Consider the following 26,898-nt stretch of genomic DNA (forward strand, 5'->3'; position numbering starts at 1 on the left):
TTTTCACAATGTTCCCTATTCATATTAGCACCAACCAAGTAAGCTCCAAAAAAAGTCATAATTAAAACAAAAAGAGAACATTAAGACTCTAGTAAGGAAATGTCTTGTAAGCATAGCCTTAAAGAAGTGATTCATTTTAACCAAATTTAAAATACTATTCTTTTAAACCAAAGAGTTATTATAACAATTTGTTGCAAATTTAAAAATTAATACAAGACTTTACCTCCAGATCCTAACTGCTTGTAGAATCTGTATTCCAAATGTAGCTGTGGTGCTCTGGATTTCATGGGCTCCTAATTAAAAAATAAAAAAAAATAACAAAAAACATTTAAATTATTAAAACATCACTAAGCCCCAATTCCAAATGTTCTAAATCTTAATGTCAACTCTTATATAATTTAATATTCTACTAGGCATCTTTCTCTAAGGTTGTTAGATCCACATAAAAATCAACTTTACATTCAATTAAAATCAATTGATGCCATAAATGTACATAAGGTTAAGTGGCTATTAGATGAAGCAGTAAAGAAATCTATATGTCTGACTTTTTGACCCTGAAGAAAATTATACTCTGAACATTCATGGCTAGGGAAATGATAGCCCTTACTCTTTCTCCTCTTTCCAAGAATTCATCTCTGAACTGTGTACTTCTCATGTAAAGGTTCTAGATTAAAAGAAGGCATAGACAAGTGAGAAAGAACAAAGATGAAAGTATGAAAATTTTGACAGGAGCAACAAGAGATTTTTTAATTTTTTTAACTAGGGTATAGCTTACAATAAAACACACAGTTTGTAAGCATTAGGTCCATGAGTTTAGTTAACTACATATATTCCCACAACCACCACCTCAAAAAACCTTTAGAACATTTCCATCACCCTTCCCTCAGAAGCAGTCTGCTATCACCTTTGGATGAGTTTCATCTGTTGTTGGATTTCATATAACTGACATTATACAGCATGTTTTATATGTGTGTGTCTAGCTTTTTTTCATTCAACATGTTTGTGAGATTTATACACTCAGAGAAACAACATAAAAGCAAGAAAGACTCTAGATAGAAGAAATAAATAATAAATGTGTGAAAATATCTGCAGAAAACAGGAAACTATATAATAAAGTAACAGGAAATCTGTACAAGATCCAGTAGGAAAGTAAAACAAAATAACAATATTTAAACAAAACCAACAGAACTTCAAAAAATTTTCTATGACTTCAATAACTGAATTTGCAAACTCAGTCTGCCAGCAAAGTAACACAACAGAAGACAGACTTTGGAAGATGCATGGGAAAATGTCTACAGAACTAGAAAATGTACAATGCCTCTACAGAAATTATATGGAATGCATTATGAAGAAAGAAAAACAGAAAATACAGGGGAAAAAATGAGAGACCTAGACAACACAATGAGAAAGTCTAACAGACATTTCATAAGAGTCTCAGGAGGACAACAGGGAGAGAAGCGACCAGGAGCAACAAGTGAAGAAGTAACTGCTATGAATCTTCAAGAACTGATGAAAGACAGCAAACCACAAACTCAGGAGGAATACAGATCCCAAACAAAAGAACTAAAAACAAATCTATGGCCAAGGCATATCCTAATGAAAACTATAACCCATGAAAAAGACTTCAGAAAAAGAATGTGTAAAATCCCAGGGGAACAATTATAGTCATAAGTATTATTTTAAGAGAAAACAATGAGCTCAGCTCTTGAGAGGCAGGAGAGTAAAACAGTTAAAAGCACAGACACTAAAACTACACTGTTGTGAGTTTGAATCCTAAATCCACTACATACTAGCTGAGCGGCTTTGGCAAATTACTTAACTTTTTTGTACTTCTCAGCGTCCTCTTCTATTAGAGGGATAACACTTTATACTTCTCATTATACATATATGCATATGATTATTTTATTTGATACATATATACATTTATACAACTTAAAACAGTTCCTTCCACATAGTGAGTGGCTATAATATCTATAAATTCTTCACTTAACTATACAGAAGTACATAACCATAAAATGTAATGAAAGATGCCCCTTATACAACCACCAGTGAAATTAAATACATAACTTATTCACTCACTAAAACTCCCAGATAAAAACAGAAACTCAGATCTAATTTAGGTGAGTCAGTTCAGCTTGATTAGTACTTTACTAGCAATAAAATTTTATTACACCACCATGTAACAAAAGTCTAACAGGCTGACATTTTCATTATTCATGAACACCAGGTTATTAGGTAAGTGCAAACAACAACATATGAGGGTACAAGCTAAGGTCAGATTAACAAATTACCCAGAAACAAACTATCAATCTGAACTAGGATAAGATTAAATAAATGTGAAACTCTTTCTAAGAGATAGCAGAATGGAAAGTAGTCACTGAAATATGCTCTCTGAACACGACTGTTATCAAAATGCTCCTACTTGTACCAAAATACAGAAATCAGATGGCACTGAAGGTAGAGAGACATATAGCATTTTCAACTGATAACTTTTAAGGCAGGTTCTGAACAAAATTATGTTATACATTAAAAACAAACACAATATATACAAACAATAAAATATATAAGGAAATTTTATAAATTTTATATACATAAATATTTAATAAACTAAGTACCAAAATATGCGCCAATAGTTTATATGAAATGTCTTCTATCTCACCAATATAGTTCTGGATGAATTCAAGGCAAAGGTGATTCTATAAACTTCAAAATACCAGACATAGATCAAAAGAAATTGCCATTTCCAAAAAAAAAAAAAAAACACTATTATTTATGTAGTGTTGATCACTGTGCCTTAAAAAAAGGGGCAAATCAGAGCAGAGGGAGACTGTCCAAGAAAAAAAAGGAAAAAATAACTAAGGGGATAGTGACATGGCACAAAGATAAACTAAAAAGAGTTGTAAGTACATGTGTATATATATAAGACTACATGATGGGATGCCTGGGTGGCTCAGCAGTTTAGCACCTGCCTTTGGCCCAACGCATGATCCTGGAGTCCTGGGATCGAGTCCCACGTCAGGTTCCCTGCATGGAGCCTGCTTGTCCCTCTGCCTGTGTCTCTGCCTCTCTCTCTCTGTGTGTGTCTCTCATGAATAAATAAAATCTTTAAAAACAAAAAGACTAAAATGATGACATACTAAATGTTTACTAAGGCATCAGAGGCCAGGAGGGTAAATAAGTCCCAAATCTGAGAATAAAAAGATCTAAGGGTCACCAAATTAATTCCTGGAACACACAAAGACAGGTGAGCCTAAAGCAGTGGCTCCTGCTTTGAAACAGTGGTTGATATGTCTTAGCATATCAGTTCAACAACATTCACAAGCTTCTGTGAGTAGAGCTGCTCACTATAGGCTGCTGTGGCAGTACACAGAATTATGGGTGTTGCCACATTCCTGTCCTTGTGTGCCACTCCCACTCCCAACATCACACAATGTCTAGATCCTAGACTGCTGGCCTTGAACATGGAAAAAGGAAGAATTCCAAAGAAGTGAAAGTCAGCAATGCCCTTTCAAACACCGTCCAATGCCTACATCCTGGGCCTCCCTATTGTGATTCATACAAACCAACCCTTGTTCTGATTTCATGCTCAGAAGGGAACCTTGTCATTTTAACTAGCTTTCTATGCAGATCAGCCTATAGAGACCAAACATGTCTATACTGATTTGGGCATTCTGAACATGTCATAGTAAAATACCTCATTTTAAATTAGAAAGTTAACTCTTCTAAATATTTATATCTCTGATAGCTTGACTGATTGTATGAACTGAATGATTACTATAAATCCACCTTTAATTGTCAGGGTCAATCTTAAGAGATGACCTACTAGATTTCCTATCCTAAAGCTAAAGAGCAAATCTTAAAACTAAGGTGAACTCATCTAGATAAAAGCCAGCCCCAAACTACACGCCAGTCAGCCAGTTTCTTCTGGTGGAGTCACAACCCTCTTGGGCATCTTTACTTCTCAGTGAAAGAAACAGCATTTGTTACAGTGAAGCTTGGTCTACAATCACAAAGACACTTCAAATTAAGTAGTACAGTTTTCTATCTCATCCCAAAAGTTTTTCTATTTCTCTCCACTGCCTCTTATTTTAATAGTCTCTCCTTATATATTAATGTCACATTACCCGAATAACAGTGGTTATTTTGGCAGAAGCAAGATTGACAATGGCTAGCAGACTGGAAAAACCAAACCATGATTAACCTCAGGGAAACCTGGCTGGCAAACCAGAGAGAAAAACTGTGCCTGAAGTAAGTTCAGTCTTATAAAAATTCCCAGATCCCAATTCCTCCAGATAAGAGCTGCCTTACAGATGTCATAGTTGGCACATTTAGGACTACAGAAAGGTCCCATGGGAGTTTGCTTTCCCCGTTATCCTCCACTCACATCAATAATTTCTGAATCTCTGAAGGTCAAACCATATAAAAAAGTATCAATAGAAGCAGAGATTTTTTGGAAGCTACCTGGAAATATATTTTCAAGGAATGCAATCCTGAAGACTAAGGACATTTATGTCCAAATGCTTGAATCATTAAGCTAACCATCAAAGACAAAACAGGAAATCAATTAAGGAAAAATAAGAAACACGAACTTACCAGTTTAATTGCCACATATTCATTTGTATATAAATTTTTCCCTTGAAAAAGAAAGAAAATATGTCAGAGTCTACCGAGAATTAATTTTTAAAGATATATTATGTAAAACTCTACTCTGGTTGGAAAAAAGAGCACAAAATACATTTAAATAAAGCAAAAGGGGGGGCACCTGGGTGGCTCAGTCCATTAGGGGTCATCCACTCTTGAGGGTCATGTAATCTAGCCCTGCCTCGGGCTCCTCTCTCAGCAAGCAGTGTCCTTGAGATTCTCCCTGGCCCTTACCCTCTGCCCACCTTCCCACGCATGTGCTCGTGCTTTCTCGCTCTGTCTCAAATAAACAAATCTTTAAATAAAGCAAAATTGTTTGCTTCCAACTATGCAGCAAAAACTTCAATGACAAAGAAATCTCAAATCTTCAACTCAATGACGTATTTAGCATTTCACCTGGATTCAGAGTAGAAAATAATACTAATAAATATGTTAGCCCACTTACAAAAATGGAAAGATTCTTACTTTGCTGGAATATTGCACACAATACACAAAGTAAAACTACAGTCAAAGACTGATTAAAATAAATTTCAAAATCAGAACCCCTACATTAAAAACTGGAATACAATGTGAAAATAAAACAAAAAAAAAAGTGAAAATAAAAAAAATAATAATGTGAAAATTTAAAAAAAAAACTGGAATACAAATTCTTTTCCTAATCACCACCTCATTTTAAATTCTTCATTATTATGGGATGTATTCTCATTTGAGCTCATATGTAATCTAATAAGTATACTAAACACATAGAAAATATCTGGACTATATTAAAAATGAAATAAACTAAGAAACATATTATTCTATAACTGGTTCTAACTAGAGGGGGAAAATGGTTATTAGCAACTTACCTTATAACCAAATTAAATTCTGAATATTTTTAAATGTAGATATAAACCAAAAAACAAGAAAAAATATCACCCAATTTATAGACTTTTCTGAGCATTTAAAACCAGTGTAAAAAAAAAAAAAAAAAAAAAAAAACCAGTGTAAAGGGACACCTGCGTGGCTCAGCGGTTGAGCATCTGCTTTTGGCTCAGGGCATGATCCCAGGTCTGGGGATCAAGTCCCACATCAGGCTCCCTACGAGGAACCTGCTTTTCCCTCTATGTCTCTGCCTCTCTGTGTGTGTCTCTCATGAATAAATAAATAAAATCTTAAAAAAAAAAAAGGTGGAAAAAGATTTTACATAGAGTAGACAGCACAAAATGTGTTAAACCTCTGTATGCTGAAAAAGTTTACCATATACAAAGAACAGGTGAATAACAAATCAAAATAAAGATTTAACAGCTTTACTATGTAAAGAAGTCAAATGAACTACAGTAATCTTTGGCATTGAAAACTGAAAATAACGTAGAAAAATCCAAAGGGGCAGCATCAGTATCCCAAATTACACAGTATAGAAAATTTTGGAAGTAATAAGTATATGAAGACAATTTGATATATAAATTAATGTATTTCTTCACAAGTACAGTAAAAAGAATAAAACACAGAATGTGATTTCTGAATTTCCAGCATTTTTTCAATAAGCATGTATAATTTTTATGAGAAAAATAGAAAAATGATAGCATATTTTTTAAATTGTGATAGTAACTGGCCCCACTCACATCGGCTGAACACAGAATAGGCAATCATCTACTTTCACACATGTAATTTTCTACCATATACCCCTAACTTCCTTTTCTAATGCAGCTAAAGGAATGGCAGTAAACCTTTTAAGTAAAATTTCAGTCTCACATATGCACACCATATTTGTTCATACAGATACTGTAATACTCTTCTGAATTTTGTCCTTATTTTATAAAAATGAATAGGAAAAAAACAAGCATTCATACTAATGCTAAATAGCATAGGGCTCATTAACCATGATATGAGCACAGGGATGGAAATCAATAGGAGTGCCCAATATTTCTTATTGTGAAGAAATATATTAATTTATATATCATGAACATTAATCATGAACATTAAGCTATATTCAGGTACTCACTGATCCCATAAATATATAAAAAGAAAAAATCATACCAGGAAACATATCATATTCTTAGTCAATTAGTTCAACATTTAGATGTGCCTTCATGTATACTTTTGAGAATACATTATATATGAAATTGTAGGCTTCCTCGAGCAGGCACAGAGTGAATCAACGATACAGTGAGGAACTTCATCTTGAGGAACTAGTATCTCACAAAGGAATAATTCTGTTTTGAGTTCAAAGACAGAATTTTTATTTCCTCAGGACACCTGGGTGGCTCAGTGGTTGAGCATCTGCCTTCGGCTCAGGGTATGATCCTGGAGTCCTGTGATCGAGTCCCACATCAGGCTCCCAGCATGGAGCCTGCTTCTACCCTCTGCCTGTGTCTCTGCCTCTCTCTCTCTCTGTGTCTCTCATGAATAAATAAGTAAAATCTTTCAAAAAAAAAAAAGACTTTGTATTTCCTCAAGACATTATTATCCTTTCACAACTACTATGCATATGATGTTTAGTCACAGGTATCCAAGGAAAAATATCCACAGGACAAGAGATGAAGTTAAATACAGAGTCCACAGAACCAAAATATACCAAATTCTTCTATAAGTACTATTTTTACTGGCATTTATAGGATCAAATGTCTACTTTTAGGTCAGAGAAGAAAGCACTAAATCCTTAAAGCATCCTCTTTTTTTTTTGAACATTAAATATTTTGCTGAACTCAGGATTATATTTTTAAACATGAACAATGATGAAACAATATTACCAATGCATTTACGTCACCTAGCATACCTAACACACTTGGCTTTTAATCAAAGTTTGTTTTATGTATGAACAAACAAATAATGTGTAAAGTAGGTCTTTGTGCGTATAATGTGAATGAGAAGGAGGGAGTGTATGTGTAAAGTGAATCCAGTTATGACAAGGCTCCAAGTAGAATGGTTCCAATTAACCGACGTTTTAATCCAATTTCAAAGGATATTTCTGGCAGAGCTTTGTGCTACACTGAACTTGAAAAGATGGTGTTACCAATTTGGGGAATTGGGGTGGTAATTATTATAGAAAACTATGTTCTACAGAAACTATATATGTGTTTACAGCAGGAACTACTAGTTACCCACCAATAACCAAGCCCTCCATTCTACAATAAAAGAATGACTCAGTATTAAAATGGCTGTCCAACTGCAGACTACATTTCCAGCCTCTCTTTCAGCTTGGTGTGGCCATGTGATTAAGTTCCAGGTAGGAGTGGACATAAGGTTTGCCACTCCTCACTTCCAAAATGAATGTGTGCTGTCCTGGCCCTTTTTCTTCTTGCTAGCTGGCTGGCTAGCTAGGAGATAACAGCCAGACCAGCAGTCACCTTACACACAAAGACTGAGGATGCAGAGGTACCTCGACAGCCCTGAGTATGCCCCCTCTGGTTTGTATTATGTGGGAAAAAAAAAAAACACAAAAATTATTTTGCTTAATACCACCATATTCTAGGATCTCTTTTTTAGAACATCACAATCCATTCCTTATTATTACATTTTTCAGTTAAGTTCCATAACATGCTTCAGTTAGTAGCAGTAGAAAATCAATAAGCATAAAAATGATGAATGCACTCAAATCTGTATATTTGATATATATCATAAGGCCTGCAGAATTGTCAAACAATTCTTAAATAAAACCAATCAAACAAGGATTATGAACTACATAGAAGAAAAGAAACAAAAATATGAGCAGATACTGAAATTCCTGTGGTATACGTAATTATATCAAAAGTTACAATAACTTTTTTCAGGTACAGTGTCTCATAAAGCTATATATAACACCCTTGTTTTATGTTCTTTTAAGAGAGAGTCACTCAGGTGTAGCCCCAAGAGGGGACACAGAAGAAGCTCAGGAAAACAAAGTTTATTATGCTCACAGGTCCTAGACAAGGGAGTCACAGGAGAAGTATGATTGGTTCAAGTGGTGGGAGACAGAAACAAAGGAAAGGGAGCTTAGGCCAGCCTTTATTGGCATTTCTACAGAAAGCCAAGGCAAGGCAGGACAAACAGTTCAGGATTAACTAGTTGGATTAATTCTCATGGCAAATAATTCCAGGGTCTTTGGACTATATGGTCTCTCTTGTCTTGTACCTACCCATGGGATGATTAACAAAGAAGATTGTCTCTTAGAATACACAGGCCAGACAGAGGAGATAAGGCTCGGGACTGGATACTCTGCAGATCAAAGGCATGCTCCCAACTGAGTCCTTTGCTATGTCTAAGATTAGCTAGCCCCAGCAGGAGTAGTCTCTCCCCAGTCAGAAAGATTTTTTTTAAGATGTCAAAACATAATAGAAGAAAAACAAAAAATACATATATAATAAAACACTATATTTTAGCTAGCTATGTTCTCATTCAGTACCTATTAATATTTCTAGGAGTTTAGGTTAACTGTCTAAGCTAGAAAGAGATCTACAAATATGAAGAAGGCAAGCCTCACCACCAATACGTATAAAGATAAAATAAAACCGAAAATACATTAAATTGATCATTTTATAATAAAAAACAAGTAAAAATTTACTATCAATTATTTAAATGTAATTTAGATTATTTACAATGTTTATTTTCTTTTACTCTCAAGGCAATTGGACAGTTTTATGTCCAACCTTTTTTTTCTTAATAATTACCTGTAAGAGCAATTTCAACAGTGCATAATACTGTCTCCTCCTAGGGCATTTGGAAATTGCAGGGGAAAGAATTTGGGGCTGCATGCAGAGGTGTAACTTTCATTTAGTGCCCAAGAAGACAGAAGTTCTAAACATGAAGTATTTGGAACAGTCCTCTGCAAAAAAACTGTCCAGGCCAAAATGCCGATAGCATCTTTGTTGAAAGTTACTTACCTATAACATGTATAGCTTGTATTTTTTCTCACCTGATACTAATCACCAAAATTTTAGGGCCAGAAATCAAATATTCAAGAGGAGTAAAATGTTTTAAAGCAAGCACTTTTAGAATCCAAACCAGCTTTTAACATTAGTATGTTTATCCAGGTACATAAAGAATGATGCTCTGAACAACTTTTTTATATAGAGAAATTATCTGGGGCCTTTAAAAAAGGAGTAAAATGCTACATTCTTTAGTATCCTATCAATAAAAAGGAATAAAATGATTAAATTATCTATATAAGTATAGATGTTATTATATTATACATATAAAACACAAATACACAGAGTATAGATCATACATTTAAATAAATAAATATATACAAGTATATAATAACCATAGATGGATTAGATACAGATACACAACCAGGTAGATGACAGATAGATGGATGAATGGGCTAATAAAATCATCTTGTTCCTATTCCTGATTATTCACAGACTGGAAAAGAAAGGGACATTTTACTGCTTTTTCACTATATATAGCATATACAGTTTGAGTATATGGTACACATAGTTTCTCATATTGCCCCAGTAAAAGGGTCAGCTAGATTTGTTTTGTGTGTATACACACACACACACAGTGAGACATACATACACACACATAAGTGTGTGTGTAAATATATATGTATGTACTTATTTTGAAATAAATTATATGAAACTTTTAAATAAAATTGGCCAATGTACTGTATAGTACTGTAGTCATATCCACAAAGATAGGAAGAATACAAATACATATATATGAAATGTTATATACTTGTGAGTTCACTTACATATATAAATTTAAATAAATATACATACAACATGCCATTGTTTTCATTCTAAAATACAACAAATATCTTGATACCATCTTTTAAGGGAGGAGAACAATCATTGTCTTCCTAAAACATGCAGGTATAGTGCCGGTCCTTTTACATTATCATCTAAATTTCATCTTCACAGTAAACTACGAAGCAGAAAAAATTCCATTTTAAAGTTGAGGAATGTGAGGCCTCAAGTGGTTACATGACTTATATTTTCCATAATAGCAGGGACAAGTTTTATATTTTTCCAGTATTTTCAGTGCCTAATCAAGCCTCCCACATGGCAGATATGCAATGCATTTTGACTGGATGGTTGAAGTGTGCTCAGAGTTATACAAGTAAATAATCTTGTTTTTTCTAATTCCTATATCTGAAACAGTTTAAGAATTTCAAAATATCTAACTCAATATCCTTCAGAAAATAAACTATAAAAAACATTCACCCTTTCAAATATGTGAGTCCCTACTGAAATGCAAGAGTTGCTGGAAACATCAATCATAGCTCTTTACAAAGTATGTCATTGCCTTTTATTGGCTTGCTTCATGCAAAGATTTAATGCACATTAACAAAACAAATAGTATTAAAATGAAGGATTAACTACAAATTAGAGTGTTTTACAAGATGAAAAGTAATTGAGTAGATAAACATACAAATGGATTTTTCCTACTAAATAGTAGTAGTGCGGTTGTATCTAAGGAAAATTGTAAAGCTAGTTTTTCCTTTTTAGTTCACAAGTTTCCATTCTTGGTAGCCCATTGACCAGTCCTCAAGGAACCTCAGTACTGATGCTCATATAACCATGCTATCCTCTTCTTATCTCTTCACTCAAGAAAGCCACATCTGTACAGTACTAACGTTAGTTAAAAGTCTAGATGCTAGAGGCTCCTCTCAGAGTCTTGTCATTAAACTGCTGTGTGACATCTGGCAGGTAACTGTCCCTCACTGAGGTTCAATTGCCTTAAATGTAGAGTTAGGCTTAATTGAATCAGTTTACCAAAACTGCCTGATTTAAAACAAACTGAATCAGTTTGTTTTAGGACACTAAAACACTTTGTGTCCTTTCTTAAGAATATAGATTTCTTGGGGCACCTGAAAGCTCAGTGAATTAAGTATCCAATTCTGATTTCAGCTTAGGTCATGATTTCATGATCATGTGACAGAAACCTGCCTAGGGCTCCATGCTGGACATGGAGCCTGCTTAAGATTCTCTCTCACGCCCTCTCCCCCCTCTGCCCCTACCCTCCACCCCTACTACCTGCTCTCTAAAAAAAGAAACAAAACAAAAAATAATAATATATATCAGCCCCACCCCAAATGTACTTGGGGGGGTGATGGTATTACAATGTAAATTTCACTGAATTTTTTTTTTTTTTTTGTATTGAGAAAAAAGCGGGGAGGGGCAGTTGGAAAGGGAGAGGGAATCTTAGCTTGAGCAGAGCACTGAGTTCAATGCTGGGGCTCAATCTCACAACTCTGAGATCAGGACCTGAATAGAAACCAAGAGTTGGATGCTTAATTGACTGCACCATCCAGGTGCCCCAATTCTTCTGATTTTTATGCAGTTTCAGTATATTACCTTGACTTTAAGCCATACATACCCTCCTAAAGTGATCAGTTACTATATGTTTTCAAATTGGAAAAAAGTAGCATAAATATCATTCTTAAATAGCACCCTGAAAATGGCTCCTTAAAGGTGCTTTTTTTTTTCAGCTTTTTAGAGACTTTTTATTTTACTTTCTTTTTCCTCATATTACATATGGGTGATCTCAAGTAAACAGACACTCATTTCCTTACAAATGAAAATACAAATACGAAAGAAAGTTCCAACATTTATATTCTTTAAAATTACAATTAAATAACTAAACAATAACAATATCATTTTCATTAGAAAGTACTTTCAGTTTAAAAAGAAATGCTTCCAACATAATGGAATAAACAAAATAGTCTTACCTAATCGTAATTCTCCAAAATTGCCACATCCAATTTTTTTTCCAACTCTAAAGTTAGGTCCAACCATTAAAACTCCAGAAGATGAAGATCCAGTTCCTCGAGTGTTATGTCCCGACCGACCACTAGGTCGTGCCATTCTATCATCTGATTTGTCCTTGTCTTTCTTTTTATTATCCATATCAAGTTTGCGGTACTCCACTTTGAATTCTTTAATCAAGACAAGCACAATGAAATAGGGTATTGTGAGAATAGGTACATCACTATGTTAACTGTACCAGGTGGGTAATTGTTAACATTCAAATTGCAGTAGGTAGTCAGTTAACTGGTGCCTGTTCATCCCATTCGTAAAATTTTTTCTCAGTTGTCTTTTCAGCAAAACATGTCTTCGAAGTTATCTTTTCAATGATGTAAGCTGATATGGATAGAGAGCTAGAACATTAAGAAAAAAAAATAGTCAATTTAAAGAATTAAAAAAACATTTTTGGGAAATTAATAACATAAATGCAAGCAACGAATTACTGCTATTTGTTAATTCCCACTGAAATCAAACCACAGTAGACTTAAGCTAACCATTACTCTCTTTCCTATACTTTAATACCAAAGAGATCACAAAAACAAAGTAAATTTATTAAAAATTAAAAATATAATAGAAATGTACTATTTTATAAGCCAAAATACATTCACTAACCCAGACCTTACAATTTAAAATCTTTTCAGTTTACCAGTAAGTCAATATATGATTTTTCACTTAAAAGCAGAAAAGAGAATACATTTTGCAAATTAATAAAATATTTGAATAAAAATGTCTTCCACATGTCTACACACGCATACATACAAATTTTCAAAGTCTTTTCAAATATACAATCTCATTTGAACTTCATTCATTCAAATATTTATTGCCAAATAATTCAAACATTATTATTTTTAACTATAGATGGGAATGGACTTCAGAAGTGGTAATACAAAGAACTTTCTTGTCACCCAACATGGGAAACAGTTAATTCTTATATAACTTTGAACTAGACCTTAAAAAAATAAAATAAAAATAACTTCACAAGATTAAGAAATAATGGTAGGCATCAACCTAATAAGGTGGAGAAGGCTGGTTTTCAAATTTTCTAATATATACATGAAAACACTAAAGCTCAAAAAAAGGCTTTTGGAGGAGTCTTCCCCATTCATGTTCTCCTAGGAATTTCACCCAACTCATATACCTCAATTCTGCAAGCTTAAGCAATCCTCCTACTTTTGTTTGAACAATTTGAATGGATTCCTATTCTTTGCAATTAAAGCAGTGACTTCAAAACATAATCACTAGTAAGGAAACCAGGATCAGTTTCAAGGACTTCTTTTCCTATTTCTGAAACTGATCATATAATGCAATCATAACAAGGGTTGAAAGAAATAGTATTTTCTGATTAATTTCCGGCAATCCCCCAAATAGGCAATTAGTTCTAACACCCAATGTGTTCACAAGGTTTCTTATTATATCTGCCATATTCATATTTTGCAGATAAAACTGTAAGCCTCTGTTTGGTATTTGTAAAACTGAATGAGTTCTACATATACTGTTTATTCTGTTTCCAAATATAATACAGTAACTGATAGTAACCTTCCCATCCTGCTATAAGTAACTATAAAAATGGATAAAGCTTATAAAGCATCTGTTTTCAGGTATTGAGTAACAGGCACTGCAGTCTGTGATTTTTGAGAAAACGCAAACACAAAAGGTAAATCCCACTTTACCCAAGCTCTTAAGGGAGTGATAATTTTCTGACTACAGTACAGGGAGGTGAAAAAAAGGTAGTACACAGTGATCACAAATCAGTCACTATTGAAACAAGTGAAATTTCAGGATGTGGTACACAAGGTGAAGCAGTGGGTCAGTGCTGGGGGTAGGTGGTGGTAGGCAGAAAGCTAGACTACATGCATGGGTGGCAATATTCTGAAATATCTAGTAGACAACGGCTACTATGGGGTTAAATGAATAATAAACATTACAAACACTTCACAGTGCTGGGAGAGGTTTAAGTTCATATGTAGTCGTGGTGGAGGAACCTCATTAATATCCCAGGAATTCAGCTGAGACATCACAAAGACCAGGTCAAAAGAGTAAGGACCAAAATCTGGTGTAAATACCCTACACTCTCTCAACTAAAGCCTAAAACCAAGCCTAGATAGGATTAAGAATATCATCAATTAAATTAACCCCATTCCATAACAAAACTCAACATACTTAAAAAGACAAAAGACCGAAACACTTAACAATGTTGAATTTAGGGGATCCCTGGGTGGCGCAGTGGTTTGGCGCCTGCCTTTGGCCGAGGGCGCGATCCTGGAGACCCGGGATCGAATCCCACGTTGGGCTCCCGGTGGAGGGAGCCTGCTTCTCCATCTGCCTGTGTCTCTGTCTCTGTCTCTGTCTCTCTCTCTCTCTCTCTCTCTCTCTCTCTCTGTGACTATCATAAATAAATAAAAATTAAAAAAAAAACAATGTTGAATTTATAATGTCTAGCATACAATTAAAAATTATCAGAATACAAAATAAGCAGAAATGAGACCCACAGCCAGGAAACCATGCTGTCAAAGGAAACAGACTCCAAGAAAGAAACAGGACTTTAAAACTACTAAATACCTGTTAAAAATCTATTAAAATGAAAAAATAGAACAGGGCAGAAAAAAATATTTTGAATAAATAATGGTTCAAACTATCCCAAAGTCAGTGGAAAATATTAACCTACAAATTGAGGAAATGTGAAATTTTAAAAAAAAAAAAGGGTACTGAAAATTAGAGATGTACGGATATTAATTTCCTTAAAAGATAAATTACTGTTTAAAGCACAAATAAGGGGATCCCTGGTGGCTTAGTGGTTTAGCGCCTGCCTTCAGCCCAGGGTGTGATCCTGGAGTCCCGGGATCGAGTCCCACATCGGGCTCCCTGCATGGAGCCTGCTTCTCCCTCTACCTGTGTCTCTGCCTCTCTCTCTCTGTCTCTTTGTCTCTCTGTCTCTCTCATTGATAAATATATAAAATCTTAAAAAAAAAATTAAAGCACAAATAATTGTTTAGTGTCATTTTTAATTAAAATGGAAGTAAAATATATGACAACACAAATGGGGGTTAGTATATGGAATTACAGTATTTTAAGATTGTTGTATTTGTGAGCAATGATGTGATTCAATATGAAATGGCCAATAACAAGCAAAGATATATAGATTAACACTTAAGCCAAATACAAAAAAATTAACTGCAATAGGAATAACTAAACAGTGAAGACAAAATATAAAAATAATAAACATTTGATTTGAACAAAAGAGAAAGAAGACATGAGACAAAAAAAAAAAAAAAAAAACACACAGCAAGACACTATACTCCAAAATACATACAGGACTTTGAAAATGGACCATAATCTCAAAAGGGAAAAACTGTCAGACTATATTAAAAAGCAACATCCAGCTATATTAATCTGTAAAAACTATTTCAAATACAAAGACACAAAGAGACTAAAAGACACAAAGATGTACTATGCAAACTGATGTGTAAGAAAGCATGAGAAGCTATAATACTATCATACAAAGTAAACAGCAAAACAAAAGAAAGCTCCAAAGATATAGAGGTCCATTTCATAATGCCAGAAATATCAATTAAGCTGAAAGATATAAAAATCATAAATATGAACGAGCAAAATAAGAAACTGAAAAAAAAAAAAGAAACAAAAATTAACAAAACTAAAACTAAGAAAACCAAAGAGAAAAAAAGACCATCAAAGTTGAAAATGTTAACAATGGGTGGCTCAGTCAGTTGAGCAATCAACTCTGGATTTTGGCTCAGGTCATGATCTCAAGACATGAAAACAAGACCCACAACTGCAGGCTCCACACACAGCAGGAAGTCTGCTTGAGATTCTCTCACTCTCCCTCTTTTCCTTTTCTCCTCCCCACACTTACATACATACTCTCTCTAAAATAAATAAATAGGGAAGCCTGGGTGGCTCAGTGGTTGAGCGTCTGCCTTCAGCTCAGGGCATGATCTGGTCTGAAGACTGAATCCGGCATTGGGTTCCCTGTGAAAAGCCTGCTTTTCCCTCTGTCTATATTCTCTGCCTCTCTCTGTGTCTCCATGAATAAAAAAAATAAAATATAAAATAGTTATTTAAGAAAATTAAAAAGGAGGCAAAAATATCAGGATGTATATTGATGCAGTAGATCTAAATCAGCTACTCTGCACCTGACATTTATAAAATACAACATCCAAAAACTACAGAATAATAATATTTCCTTTAAATGTTCACCAAGAAAGATCATCATATGATGTATCATTATTTAAGTCTTATATAACTGAAATTTACAGAGCACATTATCTGATCACAAGCAAATTAATAAAGGATCAAAAACCATATGATATCCAGAAAATCCCCAAACATCTGAAAATTAAATAAACTTTTAAATAATTCATGAGTTGAAAATAAATCACATGAGAAATTGGGAAAAAACTCTAACAATATAATAATGAAACATTTGTAAGCTGATTCTAGGTCAACACTTAGAACAAAATCAGTTTTAAATGTCTAGATTAGAAAACGTTTTAAGGCAATAACCTAGGTTTTCTTAAAAAGCTAGAAAAGAACGAATTAGACATAACTTGAAGAAGTACTTTAATAGAGCTATTGTTAATATCCCATGGACTTATATGAAAATATAGTCTTAAGGGGGATTCCTGGGTGGCTCAGCGCTTTAGCACCTGCCTCCGGCCCAGGGCGTGATCCTGGAGTCCCGGGATCGAGTCCCACATCGGGCTCCCTGCATGGAGCCTGCTTCTCCCTCTGCCTGTGTCTCTTGCCTTTCTCTCCCTCTCTGTGTCTCTCATGAATGAATAAATAAAATCTTTAAATATATATATATATATTCTTAATGAATGAAAACAGGAGTTCTCAGCAGATAAATGCCAAAATATGATTTTAAAAAATGAAAACTCTAGAATAAAAAGACTCATATCTGAAATGAAAAGCTTCACTAGATACACTTAAAAACAGACTAAATAAAGCAGAATACAGTGTCAATGAACCTGAAAGGAGATCCAAAGAAATATCCCAGAAGCAAAATCAATGAAGTAGAAAATTTACAATAAAGAAAGAAAATAAAGCCAAAATATTCATTCTCTGAAAGTGGTCAATAGAACAGACAACTCCTAGCAAAAATGACCAAAAATAAAAGAAAAAATATGCAAAGAGATAATAACAATATTGAAAGGGACATCACTGAAGATCTTACAAATTTTAAAAAGATTAAGGACAATTATGAGTAACTTTATGCCAATAATTTGTGAACCCAGATGAAATGGACAAATTTCTTGGGGCACCTGGGTGGCTTGTCAGTTAAGCAACCAACTCTTGATTTCAGTTCAGGTCATGATCTTGGGGTCATGAGATCCAGTCCCCCCACTGGGTTCCACACTCAGCATGGAGTCTGCTTGTCCTTCTACCTCCCCCCACAACTTATGTTCTCTTTCTAAAATAATTAAATGTTTTTTTTTTAATGGACAAATTTCTTGAAAAATCCAACATAGGGTTATAAAATGAAACAGAAAATAGCAATTTAAAAAAAAATCTCTCAGATACTTGTGTGAAAGAAGTCAAAGTACATATTACGTGGTTCTAGTTTCATGAAGTTCTACAATCAGAAATAACAAGCTGTGGCGATAGAAATCACATCAGCATTACCTAAGGTGTTGGGAAATTTGAGTGAAAAGTAGCATGAGGAAACTTTATAGGGGGAAGGAAATGTTCTACATCTTAACCAGGAAAGGATTACACAGATGCATAAATCTGTCCAAACTCATAAAATAATACTTAAAACCTGTGCATTGTATTAAACACCACGGACACTTCAAAATGGGACTTTTAGAAATAACCCACATCCAAAAAAATGAATGTCCTATCTGAAAGACCATGTTTTTTTTCCCTCCTGTAACATTATCATAAAAGTCACCTGAAAAATACTACTTTTCTTCAAGTTAATGAGTATATCTGTACTCTACTTTAGAAGCTTTCTTTAAAGGGTCTTTCCACATTTCGATTACTTCTATTCTGGAAGTAACTTTCCTTGTGCAATTTTTCATGTTACGTTCAATATGTAGATTTTTCTTCATATTTAATGAAATGCCCAAAACACATTCTACACGTAATAAGAAATCAAATAATAAAGCAAAAACACCCCCTTGGGATACCCACACCCCTTCCTCCATCCCATCTGCTCATGCAGAGGTAATAACCATTACTTTCAGTTTGGTGTGTATGCTCTAGACCTTTTTTGTAATGTATGCACATACTTATACACAGCAATATTTATAGGTTTGCTTGCTTGCTTTACAGAAGTCCTGATAAAGCCTCTGAAAAACCAACAGCATCTCGCAAAAGAAACACCTTTTGAAAGCGTTTCATATATTAAAGGACTTCTGCCCGTTCATCTTCATACCCGTCTACCCAACGTGAACTGTAAAGGAGCAAGGGCTAGCATAAGGAAAGGGGGGAGCAAAAGTGTGAGACAACACCAAATCCCTTTCCGAAAGTTCCAGAGGCAAGAGCCCAGCCTGAAAGTGGGAGGTAGGGAGACAGTGGTTAAAAGAAGCAATGAATTAGCTTAAAACTGAACCTCAAAACAGGAATAGATATTTTTAACACGTGAAAATAAGTCCATTACTAAAAGTGAACTTATCCTAATCAATATGTGACAAGAAATCAATGGAAACTAAGATATCATCTACGAGCGGGCAAGGGAGAATTAATCAAAGTAGATATCTGATAATATTGGTTAATGAGAAATGAAGCTGTTTCCTGTTCAACTCTATCCAGTTTACCACATTCAAGAAACTCTTCATAAATGTGTAATAATAGATTTTCTTAGTCCTTAAAGGATTTTTACAAACTAGAGTTTTAATTAAAATATTTTATTAAGAATGGATAATAATGCAAATACTATCTAACAGTACTAGAATCAACTACAAGTTTGGCTATTAGCTATAGCCATAAATTCCAGTGTATAAGCTAAATCCAGCCTGTGGCTTATTTTGTACACTGCGAACTGAAAATGGTCTTTACATTTTTTAATGGATAGGGAAAAAAATTGAAAGAATAGTAACATTTTATGAAACATGAAGATTACATCAAATTTTATTCTCAATAAACAAATTTATATTTAGGAATGTTATAATTCATTTGCATGTTTTATGGCTGCTTCATGCTTCATAAGTTGAGTAGTTGTGAGACCCTATGTGGCGTGCTTGTCATTTCCCACTACTGCATAGCACGCCACAAATTGCTATGACTGTCCTGCTTTTAAATCACAGTGGAGTATGGACTACGTATTTCAAATCAGATGGTAAAGCACTGGTGTTCATTATAACAATATATTAAGAATGCAATATACCTAGACGTGTTCAAGGTGTCAGCTAGGCTGCATTCTCATATGGAGGCTTAAGTAGGAAAGAATTCTCTTGCAGGTCCTTTCAGATTATGGGCAGAATTCACATTTTTCAATATAAAGAGCCACTGCTTTTATCTGTCTCTGGGAAATAGTAGACCCTCAGGTCCTACCCGGTGCCTGTACTTCCTAGAAGCTGTCTACATATTGCCATGTGGGCTAATCCCACATAGCCAATTACTTCCTTCAGTCCCCAAAAAGAATCTCTAACTCTAATTTTCAAACAATGAGTTTTATACAAGGTAATATAACTTTCTCCAATACCTAAGTTCCCATCTTTGTACCCTGCTGCAATACAACAGTTCTCCCAGGTCTTGGGATCCTCACTATCTGCTTCCAGACCGCTCTGATGCTACCTGTCTATGAAAAATTAGAAAAAAGAAGTCTTTGAACATCAACTAATAGTGAAGACGTGGGCAAGGTTTACTCTATCTGTGCTTCTTTTGATATTTATAAAATAAGATCAGACGACATTCCTAAGGATACCCTTACATTATCCACAGTATTAAAACCGCCTGTCGAATCTGATGACAACGACTCTTATTACATATAATTTTGTGACCTCTGAAACTAGTACACTGCTGAACATGTACGTAGTCTGATTAAATGAATTCCTTCCATCTCTAAACATTTCCAGGTTTTAGTTGTATGCTTCTGACTTATCACAAGATGGCCTAAACATCAGGCTCTTCATTCCCCTGAAATACCTCGGTGAGCATCATTCATATATGCCAACCACGGTGATACCAGTGCACCCAAGAATTTCCTGGATGACAAGGCATTCCCTTGCCTGAATTACTCTGTTAACACTGTCTGCATTTCTGCTTTCTGTAGTGATTCATCCTAGCACCAAAGAAATATCAGGTCTGAAACTGAAGATATTCTTTCAAATATACTTAACAGCAATATATCATGAGTCACAAATACAAGTGCCCAAACAAGTAAGGCAGGTAACATTCATGAGTAAATTAAGCAGAGAAGACAAGACTGGGGACTACAGCAAACTGAAAAGCAAATACTTGATTTAAAAGGGGCAGCTAGGGATCCCTGGGTGGCGCAGCGGTTTGGCGCCTGCCTTTGGCCCAGGGCGCGATCCTGGAGACCCGGGATCGAATCCCACATCAGGCTCCCGGCGCATGGAGCCTGCTTCTCCCTCTGCCTGTGTCTCTGCCTCTCTCTCTTTCTCTCTGTATGACTATCATAAATAAATAAAATTTAAAAAAAATAAAAAAATAAAAAATAAAAAAATAAAAGGGGCAGCTATTACTCAGCTGTAAACAATATCATAGCCATTCAGGAATCTACACATGCAAAATTCTCAAGAAAATCCAGAAGCCTGTATTTCTTTTTTTTTTTTTTTAAGATTTTATTTATTTATTCATGATAGACATAGAGAGAGAGAGAGAGGCAGAGAAACAGGCAGAGGGAGAAGCAGGCTCCATGCAGGGAGCCCGATGTGGGACTCGATCCTGGGTCTCTAGGATCAGGCCCTGGGCTGAAGGTGGTGCTAAACTGCTGAGCCACCAGGGCTGCCCGAAGCCTGTATTTCTATGTGAAATTTCTATAATTGCTGTTTGCTGAGCACTTTAGATTCTCAAAACCATATGGTACTATTACAACGAATTCCTATTTTTTACCAACAAGGAAACTAAAATTGAAAGAAATTACACTGCATGACCAGCATTATGAAGTTAGGAAGTGGTACACTGAGAATATGATTAACGAAAAATAGAATTCCTCAGTTCATATTCTTACCCACTTTACCTCCCACTGTTGTTCCTGCTAACTGTCTAACCTCTCAAAATACAGACTATCCTTTCTAGCTACATCTGCAGGCTGGGACTGCTCCCTTTGGCCAGCCAATATTCTCAATATGTATAACATCTCAATGTTGTCAGACCCTAATCTGAACCAATCTGGGGTAAGGGGGGAACCCACCATTCAACAAGCTCCATTCACGTACATAGGGCTCCAAGACATTTATGAACAAAAAGACCGATCACCCTCCCCCTTCCCCCTCCACACACACACTGAACAAAAGAAACAAATCATTATCCTACAAAATTGCAGAGTGCTATCTTACTATGATACATATACCTTTCTATTGCAATATTTTATTTTTTAAGAGTTAATCATTGTAACAATGTATATCCATATCAATAAAAACACTTGGAGACGTGAAATAGTCATAAACTTTTGGAAACTGGGAAGAAAAGCACATACTGACACATGAAACCATGAAGGAAGCAAAGTCCCAAACTAAGTGTCAGAAAAAACAACAGGTAAATCAGGAACCAGTCTGCTACACAGAAGTTCACCAAGACTTCCTAAAGGAAGCTAGGTGAAAGAGTAAGACAAGAATGAAAAACAGAAGGAAGACAGGCAAATTACAAGAATGAGAAAACTGTAACTATTTTTTTTTAAACTGTAACTATTATTTCCTGTGTAAAGGAACAAAACAAAACAAAAACAAATCTCTAAGGAAACCAAAGGAGGTTCCAAAGAAGAACATAAGGGAGGGAAAATTATATTCTGGCATCACAAAATAAAAACTATCCCCATTTGGCATTCTGAAGAATTATTTGCCCAAAGACTGGTTCCCTGAGTTGGCACTCTAATGTGGAATCTAATAAGTCAATAAGCACCATAATGTATACGTGATTCCAAGAGACTGATGACAATCCAGAATCACTAGATTTGTGAAGAAAGCTAATTATACAAAAGAAAAATACAAACAAAAAAGCAAAGAAAAAACGTCAAAAGACTACATCACTCACACAAAACAAGAGAAAAACAACAAAAAATAAAAACAATTAGATCCTCAGAGGGTTTTGAGAAAAACAGTAACAGAGAAAGATAAAATAATGCTACATTAAATGGAATAAACAAAGACCAAGGATGGAAATCATCTGAAAATGTAAAACAAAAATAAGAAAACAAATATAGGAAAAGAGAATGAAGCAATCCAACACCTCCAATTTCCAAATGATAATTGTAATTAATGCAGAGGACAGGGAAAATTAAGAAAAAAATTTTTTTCAAAGAAAACTTTTAGCTACAACAAAAAGGGCCCATAGAATGCTAATCATGAAAAATATATCCCCTATTTTTTCCACCATTATTTATTTAAAACAACCAAGTATGGAAGCACCCCAAGTGTCTATTGATAGATGAATAAAGAAGATACAATATAAATTAAAATGGAATATTATTCACCCATAAAAAAGAATATAATCTTGCCATTTGTAATAACACGAATGAAGTGAGAAAATATATGGTTAGGCAAAATTAGTCTGAGAAATAGAAATACCACATGATCTCACTCATGTGGCATTAAGAAACAAACCAAATAAAGGAATAAAGGAGAGAGGAGGCAGACAAACCAAGAAACAAGATTCTTAACTACAGAGAACTGATACTTACCTGACAAGAGGTGGGGCGGGGGGGGGGGGGGGGAGGAGATGAATGAAATAAATGAAATATGTGATGGGAATGAAAGAATACACTTACCACAAAGAATACTAAGCAAGATATAGAATTGCTGAATCACTATATTGTATACCTGAAACTAATAGGTAACTGTATATAAACTATACTGAAATAAAAATAAAAAATTTTAAAAGATAATTAACCCTAGCATACTACTCGGTTCTCTTGTATGTCCTAACAGTGCAAGCATGGATAATTCATTTTCAGCTTTTAGAATCAATCTTACCCAAAAAAATGCAAGATACATGTAATAGAAGAGAATATAAATTTTTCCAACCTTGATACAACTGACAAATGCTCAGCTCTTAAGAGGCAATAGAAGAGGTCAAAGAAACAACAGAAATAAGAATATCTGCACCTTACAAGAATATAGACTAAAGATATAATGTAAAATTGTCTGAAACATAACAGACCTAACAATGGAATTAAAGTGTCAAAAGAAAGCAAGAGAGGAAGTAAACATAAAAACTACTTAACATTTAAAGACAGAAGGGTTACTGGGAATGTAATGTGTGACTGAAAATTTTATCACTCTTGGAAAATTTTAAGATAATGAATCCACGAAAAAAGACAATTTTACTTCTTCCCTTCCAAGTTAAATATCTTTTATTTATTTTTCTTGTCTGACTGCTATGGCTAGGACTTCCAATACTATGTGGAATACAGGTGGTGAGGCGGGTATTTTTGTCTTGGTTTTCATCTTGGAAAAGCTTTCAGCCTTTCACCATTAAATATGATGTCAGCTGCAGGCTTGTCACACGTGGTCTTTATTAAGTTGAGGTACCATTCTTTCTATACATAATTTCTTAACACTTTTAACATCAACGAAATTTGATTTTTGTCAACAATTTCTTCTGAACCTATTAAGGAGTTCATACTTTCATCTTTTTTCTGTTACTGTGGTGTATTACACTTATTGATTAGCAAATGTTGAAACGTCCTTCCATTCCAGATTCAAATTCCACTTGATTATGGTGTATGATCCTTTAAATATTCTGGTAAATTTAGTTTCCTACTATTTTGGGAAGGATTTTTGCATTTATACTTATGAGGGATATTGGTATGCAATATTCTTTTCTTGTAGTGCCCTTATCGCTTTGGCAGCAGGGCAATGTTGGCCTCGAGAAATTACTTTAGGAGTATTACCTCCTCTTCAATTTTTGAAAGAGTTTCAGGAGAACTAGGGTTAATTTTCCTTTATATGTTCAGTAAAATTCACGAACAAAGCCATCTGTTCCTGGTTTTTTGTTTTTGTTGTTGGGAGATTTTTTATCGCTAGTTCAATCTCCTTAGTTAGACGTCTATTCCAATTTTCTCTTTCTTCCTGAGTCTTAGTAGGTTGTTTATTTCTAGGACTTTATTTTTTCAGATAACACAATTTGTTGGCATATAATTACCTACAACAGTCTCTTATGAGACTTTGTATTTCTGCAGTATCAGTTGAAGTATCTCCTCTTTTATTTCCAATTTTGAGTCTTCTCTTTTTTTCTTAGTCTAGCTAAGCCTTTCATCAATTTTCTCCTGAAAATACAGGTCTTTCTGTGATCTTCTCTGTTATTGTTCCAGCTTCTATTTCACTTCGTTTGGCTCTGATCTCAATATTTCCTTCCTTCAGCTAACTTTAAACTGTTTGTTCTTTTTCTAGTTCTTTTTTCTCCACCTTGAGGTATAAACTTAGGTTCCTTTATTTAAGTTCTTTCTTTATTAACATAGGCACTTATCACAATAAATTTCCCTCTAACAATTGCTTTTGCTGTATCTGGTAAGTTCTGGTATAACGTGTATCTGAAAACTCTACCAAAAACTGTTTGCTATAATGAACACATTTAGTAATGTTACAGGATATAAAATCAACATACAAAAATCTGTTGAAATTCCATACACTAACAACAATGCTCTGACAGAAAAATTATGAAAGCAATTCCTTTTACAGTAGGATCAAAAAGAATTTACTATTTAGAAATAAATATAACCAAGGAGGTGAAAAGACCTATACACTGAAAACTGTAAGACAGTAATGAAAGATTCTTAAGAGGCAGAAATACATCAAAACGCAGTATATATTCTTTTTTTTTAATATTGTATTTATTTATTCACAAGAGACACAGAGAGAGAGAGAAGCAGAAACACAGGCAGAGGGAGAAGCAGGCTCCATGCAGGGAGCCCGACGTGGGGCTTGATCCTGGGTCTCCAAGATCACACTGTGCGCCAAAGGCGGTGCTAAACCACTGAGCCACCCGGGCTGCCCCAGTATATATTCTTAAGTTGGTACAAGGACTATCGTTACAATGATTAAACAACCCAAAGTGATCTACATAGTCATACAATCCTTACCAAAAGTCCAAAGGCTTTCTTCACAGAACAGAAAGAGCAATCCTAAAATTCATAGAGAACCACAAGATTCCAAATACCAAAGCAATCCTGAGGAAGAACAAAAGCAAAGGCATCACACTTCCTGACTTTAATCTGTAGAACACAACTAAAACAGTATGATATTGGCATTAAAAAAAAAAAAAGACACATATACTAATAGAACAGAATAGAGAGACCAGAAATCAATCCACACACATCTGGTCAACCAATCTTTGACAAGGGCACCAAAAACACACAGTGGGGAAAGGTCTCTTCAATAAATGGTGTTGGGAAAACTAGATAGCCACATGCAGAAGAATGAAACTGGACCTCTATTTTACATCATTCACAAAAATAAACTCGTAACAGACCAAACACTTAAATACAATGCCTGAAACAAGAACTCCTTAGAGAAAACAGAAAAAGCTTCTTGACACTGGTCTCGGCACTGATTCTTTTGGATATGATACCAAAAGCAAAGATAACAAAAGGAAAATGAACAGGTCTAACTACATTGAACTAAATGTCTTCTGTAGCAAAAAGAAACTACCACTGAAATAAAATGAAAATCTATAGAATGGGAATCTATAGAATGGGATATTTGCAAACCATATGTCTGAAAAGGGGTTAATGTGTAAAGTACATAAGGAACATATACAACTCAATTTTAAATAATGCGATTAAAAAATAGGCAAAGGATCTGATTAGCCATTTTTCCAAAGAAGATATACAAATAGCTAAGAGGTATACTAAAAATGTGCTCTACATCAGTAGTTATCATGCAAATGCAAATCGAAACTATAATCAGAAAGGATTTTATACCTGTTAGGACTGATGGCTATTATCAAAAAGATAAGAATTAACAAATGTGGCAAGGAGACAAAGAAAAGCAAACCCTGTGCACTGTTAATAAGAATATAAATTAGTACAGTCATTATGGAAAATAGTAGGGAGGTTCTCAAAAGAATCAAAAATAGAACTACCATATGATCCAGTAATCTCACTTCTGGGTATATATCCAAAGGAAACTAAAATAAGGATCTCAGAGAGATTTCTGCACCACCATGTTCACTGAAGCACTATTTCCCAATAGCCAAGTATGGCAACAACCTAGGTGTCTGTCACAGATGAATGCAAAAAGAAAACGGGCTATATTCAAGGGAACATTATTCAGCCATACAAAAGAAAGTTCTCCGACTGGCATACCACAGATGAACTTCCAGGGCATTATACTAAGTGAAATGTACCAGACAGAAAGACAAATGAATATGGAATCACTAATTTGTAGAATCTAAAAAAAAAAAAAGT

At 34.6% G+C, this 26,898-nt stretch overlaps 1 protein-coding gene across 12 annotated transcripts in view; it reads right to left on the reverse strand.

Moving 5' to 3' along the window:
- The window catches only part of CSNK1G3 (casein kinase 1 gamma 3), a 113,776-nt gene that overhangs the window by 66,138 nt on the left and 20,740 nt on the right, over positions 1 to 26,898 (reverse strand). For 11 of the 12 annotated variants that reach the window (XR_005988852.1, XM_041761537.1, XM_041761538.1 and 8 more), the window contains 3 exons: positions 12,272 to 12,700; positions 4,594 to 4,634; positions 224 to 293 (listed from right to left, as the gene is read on the reverse strand). Coding sequence is in view for 11 of the 12 variants with exons in the window: in XM_041761537.1 (XP_041617471.1) it covers positions 224 to 293; positions 4,594 to 4,634; positions 12,272 to 12,449 (289 nt within the window). In the remaining variant the exon portion in view is untranslated. Of the gene's footprint in view, positions 1 to 223; positions 294 to 4,593; positions 4,635 to 12,271; positions 12,701 to 25,572; positions 25,698 to 26,898 lie in introns of those variants that run through there. The other variant, XM_041761539.1, reaches the window with a different exon arrangement.

The sequence above is a fragment of the Vulpes lagopus genome, chromosome 7 (genome assembly GCF_018345385.1).
Source record: "Vulpes lagopus strain Blue_001 chromosome 7, ASM1834538v1, whole genome shotgun sequence".
In the NCBI taxonomy this organism is placed as follows: domain Eukaryota; kingdom Metazoa; phylum Chordata; class Mammalia; order Carnivora; family Canidae; genus Vulpes; species Vulpes lagopus.